The sequence below is a fragment of the Sinocyclocheilus anshuiensis genome, unplaced genomic scaffold, assembly GCF_001515605.1.
Source record: "Sinocyclocheilus anshuiensis isolate Anshui unplaced genomic scaffold, SAMN03320099.WGS_v1.1 scaffold1529, whole genome shotgun sequence".
NCBI lineage: Eukaryota > Metazoa > Chordata > Actinopteri > Cypriniformes > Cyprinidae > Sinocyclocheilus > Sinocyclocheilus anshuiensis.
Genome location: NW_015540930.1, coordinates 341,926 through 353,598, shown reverse-complemented (window position 1 = coordinate 353,598; position 11,673 = coordinate 341,926). Strand labels below are relative to the sequence as shown.

General features: G+C 35.4%; 1 protein-coding gene across 1 annotated transcript; it reads left to right on the top strand.

Annotated features, from left to right (window-relative positions):
* Positions 1-3,500: 3,500 nt before the first annotated feature.
* On the top strand, positions 3,501-4,597 carry LOC107689436 (E3 ubiquitin-protein ligase HECTD3-like). The gene is made up of 5 exons (XM_016487410.1): positions 3,501-3,506; positions 3,733-3,778; positions 3,869-3,972; positions 4,062-4,175; positions 4,268-4,597. Exons 1-5 carry the CDS (start codon positions 3,501-3,503, stop codon positions 4,412-4,414), a joined length of 417 nt encoding a protein of 138 aa, XP_016342896.1. The 3' UTR covers positions 4,415-4,597.
* Positions 4,598-11,673: the final 7,076 nt, after the last annotated feature.

The following is an 11,673-nucleotide window of genomic DNA, read 5'->3' as shown; positions in this document are numbered from 1 at the left end:
CATTTTATGTTTGTTTCAAGGGCAAGCATGCACAATAAAAAAAAGAAAAGAAAGGCAACTGTGGCCAATAATAAAAAATATAGAGCACAGTTTTACACAAACAAACACAAAATATCATCAGGAAATAAACACAACAGTAAAATTATGCAATAAACACTAGCCTTCCTAAAAAAACATCAAATGCAACAAAACACTTGTTTAAGTTTAGATTGTAACATCGCCAAGATGCTTAAAGAAACCTATACCTGCAAAGCTACCTGAAAAACTATGCGCAAGTGCACCTAGGGCAAAAGCTGCTTTAAACAAAGGGTTGGTCACACCAAATGTTGATTTGATTTAGTTAATAGAAGTTAATTGATAAAGAAAATCTATTTATTATATTATTTTTGGCAGCATCCTCATTTTACAGCATTTTTACACAAGTGCCTAAAACTTTTAAGAGTACTGTAGCTTTGCAGGTAGGTCTCTTGAAGCATCTTGGAGACGTTGGATGCTCACACCAAATGTTGATTCAGTTAATAGAAGTTAATTGATAAAGAAAATCTATTTATGACATTATTTTGTCAGCATCCTCATTTTACAGCATTTTTACACAAGTGCCTAAAACTTTTAAGAGTACTGTAGCTTTGCAGGTAGGTCTCTTGAAGCATCTTGGAGACGTTGCCACAGTTCTACTGGATTTAATCTGTTTCTTCATGTAATCTCAGACAGACTGGATGATGATGAGATCAGATCTCTGTGTGGAGCACTGGCTGTTGTCAGACTCTGTGCAAACAAAACAAACAAAAATCTCACTAGACTATTAGCCTACAATTAATGGCAAAATGAATGTTTTTTTACTGACACACTACAGCAAAAGATAGAAATAACTGACTTGAAACCATTTTTAGCTGGTGAAAATACTAGTGCTGTAATAATTTTGACCATAATATATATATATATATGCTGAAATCTTCACAGATTTTAATTACGTTAAAATAAATACAGGATACAGTCACCTTGCCACAAAGTCTTGTTCCTCTCTCTCTCTCTCTCTTTCTCCCTTTGTTTCTACCATAAAGAACCCAGACAAAGTTTACAAAAACACTATCTCATGAAAGTGCGTTTCAATAGCACGATTTTCTGTTTCTGTTTGGCGTCCTATTTACGCAGAATTTACTTTGGCGTGCATATGATACGCAGTGGTTAGGTTTAGGGGTGTGGGATAGGTGAGCATTATATGTATGCCAAACTGCTTATCATTTAGCGTACCTTTAAGGTACCAAAATTGACCCTTTAGGTACAAACATGTACCTTTTGAAAAGGTGCCGCCCCAGTGACAGCTTTTGTACCTTTATTTCTGAGAGTGCAACATGAGGAATTTTTACTCCTAATTAATTGCATATATACATGTTTGCTCATAAAACCTCTTAGATTGACATATTTCAATGTCTTACATTACTGTGGCAGATATGTAAAGCCATGAATGAATATAAACATAACAAAGAGCCTGTCATACCATACAGGAATCCAATCCAAGTCTGTCAATCTGTTCACAGTAAACATAGAACATTTTCTGTGCTATTTTTGTTCTGATTTTATATCCAGACTGGCTTTATTGACAATTGTTTTTTTGTTGGTTTTTTTTCTTCCAAGCCAAGAGTACCATTTTAGGATGGTGTATCAAGGTAAAATTTAATTAGAAAAAAATCTTTGTGACGAAATGTATAAATAGGGCAAAGGGCATTATTAAATGTATTAATTTTGCGTGAAAGATCACATAATTTTTCTATATAATTTATAATATTTCTTGTAATTAACCTGGATGCACGATATTATCGGACTGATATCGGAATCGGCCGATAATGGCTTTAAATGTAAATATCGGCATCGGCCTGATATGAAAAATTCTGCCGATAAGAAGAATGCATTAACTCACATGTGAATGCCATCTGTCCTTTTCCCTACAGCGGATAAACAAAGAACCACTTAAAAGTAATGTGTGTTATTTTTCAGTGTTAAAATACTTGTATCCCATTTTAGCTATAAGCAAGCAATTTAAGCCACCTTATCACTACTTACAACAATGACGACAGACCGGATTTGTTTTCGGATCTGAGCTTTGGCTGTGAAATATTTCAGGTAAACAGAATGCAACCCACCGGAAGTGATGTAAGCTATTCGTATCAAAACTATGAGCGCGAATTGAAAATTATCAGTGATTTTGTCTGTTTTTATCCTAAATAACTCCTACTTATATAGAATGGGCAGTTATGGATAAATAAGTCAGAAATAATTACGTGATATTTTACATTGTTTTTAGTCATAGGCCATACATAACATATTCCCTCCAAAACTACTGGCGGTCTTTTGTCCTTTAGGAGTATATAGCCTATTAATTCATGATTATTTATTCATAGGCACTTATTCAACATCCTTCTTTGCTATACACGCAAACAGAATATATCAGGTCTAGAAGGGTGAAAAGGCGTACATTACAACTGCCACTAGGGGGCGTATTGTGACAGTCGTATCCGGAAGTCACTGTTCAAGAAAACCTGTTTGAAAACACTCAAGATTTTGCTGTTCCGTTTGATGCTAGCAGACCGATCATCTTTGAAGAATAAAGGAAAAAAGCTTCTCATTTTTTACGTCTAATGTATAGAGAGAAAGGTGAACAATGAATACACTACATCCTGAACTTAAAACATTATAATAGAATATCAGTGTAGCTAATAATTATAAAACATTGATAAAAGGAAAATAAAAAGGTTTTCAACCAAGATTGCACAAGCTCACATTTGGCAGGATGCTTTCTGCTGATAGAAAGGCAATTCAAACATGAACCTTTACTTAAATTCATACATTCAAAACACTCAACAAAATTTGAGAAAACATCAATCTAAAATTGTTGGGATGTAGCCAGTTACATTTCATAGTAGCACTCATAAAATAATTTTATTTAAATATGCACGTGGTATAAATGATCCGTCACTTTAATTACGTAGTGCAACAGGCTTGGTAAAAAATGGAATGAATCCAAATGCTGCATAGTGGAGAAGCATTTAGTGAGTGCAGTAAGACGTATTTTCTTGCACAGTTCAACTATTTCGACAGAAGAGCTGACTGAGAATGGTGCAAGGTGCCCTCGTTAATTAAAAGTTGTACACACACAGCCTTCTGGGATACTTACTATCCCTTTGTATCCTTCGAGTGCAGTGTTCTCTGCATCCCATAAAAAATCAGATTGTACAAATAACACCGGGTCCCCTGTAACAGAGACGGGAGACTCCTTGAAATTGTTGTTTGTGACTCGTGAGAAGTGAGAAAGAGAACAGCTTGGCAGCTTCCCTGGGGACAGGGATTTTATTCATGCTATTTACAGCTGGTGGTTGTTTTAAATACTCACATATTTAATTAGCAGACAGCACACATTTCTTACAGACTCAAAGTCAACATTCTGGCCAGGTGTAAGGATAGGTGAGGATGAGGAAGAGGAAGCATCTGTACAATAGCAAAACATGATGGTTAGCGAGTGATATTACTGTATTTGTACCAAAAACCAAACTAATGCAGAAGAGAATATTAGGGGTTCGTTTAAGACTTTTAAAGAATTAAAAAGTCTAATTAATTGCACAATATGTTAATTAACCCTTGAGCAGGGCGCAAAATGACCAGGCATTTTAAAAATTGCTTATAAATCTCTTAATGCTATTGTGGATTCAATCTTTTTGTCAACTTGTTTTCTTTCAGTTAGCACAGGAGTGTAAATTCATTGCAGAAGGCATCATCGATCAAGGTCAAACAGAGATAAGCTTCCTCACACCCACAATAATTCTCATGTCTGCAATAAAACGCCGTATCCTCACCTGAGATTTCTGTCTTATAGGTGGTGGTTTTCGAGACAGCCTGGCAGACATGTCTGAAGAGCTTTGTCCCAGCTCATCAGAGTGCCCCATGCCACTTCCATTCTTCACACGAACTTCTAACCAGGTAACAACTAACTTGACTTCACTCTAATGTAACGGACAAGGTAGTTATTAACTTATCATAATATAATGATTAAACCGTTTTTGGATCAGGGGGCTGGAGAGGCCAGAGACTTCTATGTGCCAAATCCTTCATGCCGAGAATTCCACAAGTTTGAGTGGATTGGGCAACTAATGGGTGCAGCTCTTCGCGGAAAAGACTTTCTGGTGAGTGCTGGTCTTGTGTGTAATTGCATTGGGACTTTTGTGTTAATTGAACATTCTGTAGTGAATGAGATTTCATAATATTTATTCTTTAGGTTCTGGCTTTGCCAGGGCTGGTGTGGAAGCAGCTGATTGGAGAAGCAGTCAGCTGGACTAAAGACTTTCCTGCAGTAGATTCAGTGCTGGTAAGAAGCCCAAACATTTCTCCCTCAGTCCTATCTTTGCATCTAGGTACTGACTAGTCCTTGGTCAGAGGGGAACTGGTCATTCGATTGAGCCTGATTTCTCCCAAGGTTTTTTCCCTCCATTTCTGTCACCTAATGGAGTTTGGGTTCTTTGCCACAGTCTTCTTTGGCTTGCTTAGTTGGGGATTAAAAGACAATTATTAGGGATGCATAGTATTATCAGATTGATATCGGAATCAGCCGATAATGGCTTTAAATGTAAATATCGGCATCAGCATATATGAAAAATGATGCCGATATGTCTTGCCTATAAGAGAAATATGTTAAATCACATGTGCTCAGGGTGTGCTAGCGATTAGATCACGTCAACAGTGTGGCTCATTCTTGAAGCAAAGTTTTTCCTGAATGATGATTAGATTCACGGTTTTGGATCGCTGCATTTAATCTGAGAAAGCTTGTACAGAATGAAGCGTTCGGTGTGTGATAGAGTAAACAGTAATAGCACGTGCAGTGGCAGCAGCGGCAGCAGCGGCAGCCTCCCACAGGTCCTAACGAATTGCTTATAAATCTCTTAATGCTATTGTGGATTCAATCTTTTTGTCAACTTGTTTTCTTTCAGTTAGCACAGGTTTTGTATTTCTTTTGATCCTTTCTGATTGATTGTAGGCCTCATTGTTTATAAGCTCATGAGCCTCAGTTTTTGAGTGAAAATAGTGTTATTTGTGTATAATTTTGGCAATATTCACTCAAAAACTGAAAAAGAAAAAGAAGCTCAAGGTCAAAATGCCCGGATCACACACTCTCAGAAAATAAAGGTACAAAAGCTGTCACTGGTGTGGTACCTTTTCAAAAGGTACACTTTTGTTCCTATTAGGTTCTAATATGCACACTTTAAGTACTAATATGTACCTTTAAGGTACCAAAATGGACCCTTTAGGTACAAACATGTACCTTTTGAAAAGGTGCCGCCCCAGTGACAGCTTTTGTACCTTTATTTCTGAGAGTGCAACATGAGGAATTTTTACTCCTAATTAATTGCATATATACATGTTTGCTCATAAAACCTCTTAGATTGACATATTTCAATGTCTTACATTACTGTGGCAGATATGTAAAGCCATGAATGAATATAAACATAACAAAGAGCCTGTCATACCATACAGGAATCCAATCCAAGTCTGTCAATCTGTTCACAGTAAACATAGAACATTTTCTGTGCTATTTTTGTTCTGATTTTATATCCAGACTGGCTTTATTGACAATTGTTTTTTTGTTGGTTTTTTTTCTTCCAAGCCAAGAGTACCATTTTAGGATGGTGTATCAAGGTAAAATTTAATTAGAAAAAAATCTTTGTGACGAAATGTATAAATAGGGCAAAGGGCATTATTAAATGTATTAATTTTGCGTGAAAGATCACATAATTTTTCTATATAATTTATAATATTTCTTGTAATTAACCTGGATGCACGATATTATCGGACTGATATCGGAATCGGCCGATAATGGCTTTAAATGTAAATATCGGCATCGGCCTGATATGAAAAATTCTGCCGATAAGAAGAATGCATTAACTCACATGTGGTGCGTGCAAAGGTTCTGCGCGATCCTCTTGTTCAATATTCTCTGGGTCTGAATCCGGTTCAAACTGATATGGCAATATTGACGCCATCCTTAACTAAACCGTAGCAGACGGATCTTGCTGCTTTGGCAAGGGGCGGGGCAGTACTGATGGCTCAAATTGATATGGCAATATGGCATCCTTAACTAAACCGGAGCAGACGGAACTTGCTGCTTTGGCAAGGGGTGGGGCAGTACTGAAACACCGTCTAAGCTGTTTGCCAGTCACAACACACTGGGACAGCTAACCAATCACATCACATTTCGTTTTTCGGAAGGCGGGTCTTCATCAAACCCGGAACTAATCGAGCCGTTTTTTTTTTTTTTCGTTTTTCGAACCACCAAGCATGAGAGCATATTCTAATACACCCCCAAAACAAATTCAAGACATTGTAAAAGAGCATAATAGGACCGCTTTAAATGAAAAGTAAAATAGCCTACACAAATAAAATTTAGACTGTGTTTCTGATTAAATAAATCAGTAATTGATGTCATAAAATAATGAGTATGTTTTGATTTAAAGGTCAGAAGCTATAGCTTACATGAAAAAAAATCACAAACATGACACGCAAATTACATTTTTTTTATATATATACTGATTTATTCATTCATGTGTAATGTTTTATTTTTTAAACAAATCATGAGCTCTAGAAGATTTTCTGAATTTCTACAACTCTTTTGCTTTAGACCATCTACAAATGTTAAAGCTTAAAATAAAATGTTAGGGTTAACCTTGCATCTTTCTGGGGGAAAAATGCAGCGATTGATATATAGTTTATTTATAGTTATTTTCAAAGCTTCAATGTACTGTCAAAAAACCTTCATAATTATTTATTTAATTCTAACAAATAAGTTCTTGTTAAAAACTAACCACAATTAAAAATATTTTGCTTATAATTTCTGCACAGGAGAGACTTGGTGTTGTTTCCAAACAAAAGGAAATATATCGGTATCGGCCAAAATGGATTGAAAAATATTGGCATATTGGATATCGGCAAAAATCCAATATCGTGCATCCCTAAATTAACCACATAAAATTAACGTTAATTAAATTTTAAGAAATTAATTTTCACATTTGTCAAAATAAACAGTTATCTTTAATGCAACATGCACTTGAACACTCAGTGTAAGGCAGTAAAGGACCGTGTCTTTCAATATGATGTTACGAGAGAAAAATCTCTCCCACTTCAGATCTTTCTCATCTGCATTTCAGTCGATCCCTCAAAGGAGAAAAATCTAAAAAGATTGCATCAGGTTGTCATACCCGTGACGGACAGCAGCTACGACTGAAATATATTTTATATATACGATTTATACGCAATATACGATTTTGCAACATAATAATGTGATAATGACATTTACATGCCACTGCACAGACCGGGGCTAGTTGTCACACCGCTTCATTAACTATAAAGTTCTGAAATAAAAGTCAAATTAAACAAATGCATGGCTGAAATTTATTTTTTGAGTGAACAACTGTGTGACAATTAACCCTGGTCTCTTCTATACAACAGATACTATATTTTGCAACATAAAATTTAGCATCTACAGGTATAACTCACAGATGCCACCACATCTGATGTGGAAAGAGAAGCAAGTAATCACTCAACATAATGTGAACAAATCAATTACACAAGGTCTGAGTGATTACTCATGATATCAGAAGAGATAGAGGTTTTAGCTGGCAACATCGCTATATGCAAGACCTCACTCCAGGGAATAAGATACGTGCACGCTAACGATATGAAACTCGCAAAATCTCTGATACGGCAACATGAATCTGAGGCAACGTCAATTAACTGGATTTGCGGGTTTAACCTGTCAACAGGATGTCATAACAGCTTTTATCATTGTGAAACTGTAGATTGTGAGAGGCATCATATTTAATCATGCTCTCCCTCACTCTTTCCCCCTGCTTTCTTTCTCTTTTTTTTTTTTTTAGTAAAAATATGTCCCCACGCAATGCAAACTCCCCAGACACAGTGTTGTTTACTGCAGATTAACAAAGGGGGGGCAAGACGAGTTTCTGACACCAGCTCAAGTGTACAAGAAACCTTAATACCAGCAGAGTGAGAATTTTTAAGCAAAAGTTGGGCTGCATTTGGGGGAACTGTTTACTTTTGTTTGCTAGTTCTCTGCTTGGACTTGTATTTATTTATTTATTCATTTATTTGTTTGTATATTTATGTATGCTAGTGCAGTATAAAAAAAGTTCAGTTTTTGCCCTGGCAGTATGGCGGGAGAGCTGGATTCCTGTGGGGCTGTGTTAAAAAAAAGGGATTTGTGTAGTAATCTATAATAAATTAATAAAGATTCCTGTTTTTTTTGGGAATGTCAGTGGGTCACTGCTTTTCAGAGAAGAATGCATCTGATATCTTGTACTCCTATGGGAACGTGCAAGAACTCATGGGGACACATGACTGAATGTGGTCGTGTTTGTGAAATAACAACATGTAACATAACTGCATCTTTAAATTGAATTTTCTTACTGAAAATTATAAGTTGCTTGCTTTGGGTAAAAGTGTCTTTCAAAAGTAAATTCATATATTTTAAAGTATAACAGCTAAATACAGTACGTTTTGGGGATATTGTATGACTGCTTAATAGAATAGTTCTCCTGAAAATGAAAATTTGTGTAAAATTTACTCACCCTCATGCCATCCAAGATGAACATGAGATGTAGTTTCTTCATCGAAACAGATTTGGAGAAATGATTGACTTGAGAAAGCAATAGTATGGATAGAGGACTCATATTTTAGCTAGACGCAATAGTTTGAGGTTAAAAACATCCAAATGATGGATTTGTTTCTTACAAACATGCAGTTTTTCACTTCACGATATGGAATGGAGTCATGTGGATTACTTGTGATGTTTTTATCAGCCGTTTGGACTTTCATTCTGACGGCACCCATTCACTGCAGAGGATCCACTGGTGAGAAAGTGATGTAATTTCTCCAAATCTGTTCCAATGAAGAAACAAACTCATTTACATCTGAGGTTGAGTACATTTTCATTTTTGGGTGAACTGATTTTACTTAAAGTCCCTGCTGGTAGATGCCATAACTAACTAAATCTCAAAACTCATAAATAAATCTCAAAAACAATTAAGACATATAACACAGTTTTAAAAAAAAACTGCAATACTATTGGTTTTTATGATCTTCATTTAAAAAAAAAATATATATTTTTTTTTTTACATTTACAGCACTTTCTCCGTTATAAAACTACAATCTGGACAAATATAAAATAGGCTGCAGGGTAGTCGCTAGTGAAGGGTCTGGGACTGTGAGCATCCTTGTAGTGCCATCAGCCAATCAAAATTGTCATTTTTATGAGGCTTCAGGGTGATTAGTTACAGCTGCCATTGAGATGAATGGGAATGCTAACGGATCACTTTCTCCAGGTAAACCTTCTTGGTTATTACAGTGAGCAAAGTTCTGAGGTACAATCTCATTGACTGCTGATGTTCCCAGCATGCAATAAAGCACACATATATCTCCGTCTACACGGGGCAACCAATAAACAACACTTCAGTTCTGTTTACATGCAATACCAATACCTTTCACCATGCTGCACTACTGTATATACTGTGTGAGCTTAGTTATACCGTTATACAGATATACAGTTTAGAAAGCATTAAAGTACGGTCACATTCACCATTGCTTGGTTAAGTTTTCACAGGTTAAATCGAGTCATTTCAATAACATTTTCAATATATGCTATGCCTGTTATTTTTTATGCTGTCTACTTTACTGTTAAAAAATGTTTTTTTCAAAGTTGTAAATAAAAGATTACTGAAGTATGTTGTTAATATGTTACTTTCTGTTTCTTTTTTAATTGTTTGTCAAATTTTAAAGAAATAGTTCACCCCAAAATGAATATTTTGCCATCATTTACTCAAGTTGTTACAAACCTGAATGAGTTTCTTTCTTCTGATCAGCAAAAATAAGATATTCTGACGGTAGCCATGAAAAAAATACTTTGGAAGTCAATGGCTACCATCAACTTTGGTTGCAAACATTCTTCAAAATATCTTCTTTTGTGTTCATGCAGTTTTGGAACAAGTGAAGGTGAGTAAATGATGATAGAATTTTCATTTTTGAGTGAAATGTCCCTTTTAATAGCATAAAAAAGTTTCAACGTCAATTTGTTTCAGTGTTCCTGTTGGATGAAGGCATCCTTAATTCAATCACTTTATAATAACATTTTGGTTAAAATTCCATTAAAAATAAAGATATTTTAGATATAAAACTGTTTTTAAATGAAGTGGAGGCAAATAGCAGCAGGCAGCGCACTTCATGAACAAACGCTACATTGTTATTGAGGTGCAGTGGGCAAATTACAATGTAAGATTAGCCCTTCACATCGGGCTATAATGTAATCAGCCATTGAAGAGATCTAAATGACATGAGTACAATACTTCAAAACTCCCTCCATTGGTATCAATGCTTTCTGACCTGCCAAGCCACTAAGTAGAAATGAACATTATCCTGCAGCACTTACCGAGAAGAAAGCAACCCTTGAATGAAAAGAAAGTGCTACATAGAAAATGATTGAACATTTTTTTTGTCAAAAACCATCCAAAGACTGAAATTTTCATTTTTGAGAAGGCGGGTGAGTCACTGTGGCCATTTTGCATGTGCAACTCGTGACTCTATTTTACCTATCAGGTAACTTTATTCATACCATTTTCATGTCATTCTTCAAAATCTCAGCTCTAGTCAGTTCAAAGTATAGATATTTAAATGGCCATTGAATTGTTTGCTTCATGAAACCACTGTTCCCTTATTTCTAAAAGTCAATTATATTAGTTCTTATAAGAAAATCATTGTTTGTTTCTTATTTCGCTACCTTTTCACTGTAACTGTAGAAATACACTATCTATCAGCTCAATGCTGAATTATTTATTCCTCTAAACACCACCTACGCCTGCTCCAGATTTCCATTCTCTCTCCTTTTCTTTTTCTATTTCTCTTTGCATCTATTTCTCTCTCTGTCTCTTCCACGGAGCGGTTGCAGGCACTCATGACGCGAGATGACAGTTCTCCTCCGTAGTGATTCATGGATCCAAATGCTGCACATATTGCATATTTTGCATTGTAAAATCAAGTTTGTCAAGCAGAAAAGAAAAAGTATGTCTGACAGGAAGTCTAAGCATTCACTCTTTCCCTTCTCCCTACAGCTTGGTTTGTTTCAGCTGCAGAAAAAATATAGAAATAAACAATTGAAGGAGGCTAAAAAAATATGACAGTATACTCCAGAGTAGTAAGACAGAATGCTAATTCTTGGAGGCTGCATTCTTGATTCTTGTATGAGGAAATGTTGATTTTTCTTTTATGTACTGTACCTATATATATATGTCCATTAAAATGGACTAATGAAACTTTTATTTTTATTCATATATTATGTGTGTGTATGTTTATATATACATACATACATATATACAGTATATATGTATATATTAGTGCTGTCAATATATATATATATATATATATATATATATATATAAACAAAATAATAATAAGGATGAGGCCCACTAGTAACTACACTATGTTTACAAAGACTGTTTTATGTACAGCGTGCGTTTTCCTCTGCTTGTAAACAAGGGGCAGTGCATCCAGGTTCTACATCAGAACATTTCATATATTTCATAAATTATATATATAAATATATATCATATCACCTCGAATGTGGTAGCT

Bases quoted from the DNA above. Each gene is read 5' to 3' on its own strand.
- LOC107689436 (XM_016487410.1), top strand. The intron at 3,973-4,061 runs GTAACAACTAAC...TTTTTGGATCAG, and splicing joins TCACACGAACTTCTAACCAG to GGGGCTGGAGAGGCCAGAGA. The intron at 4,176-4,267 runs GTGAGTGCTGGT...TTTATTCTTTAG, and splicing joins TTCGCGGAAAAGACTTTCTG to GTTCTGGCTTTGCCAGGGCT.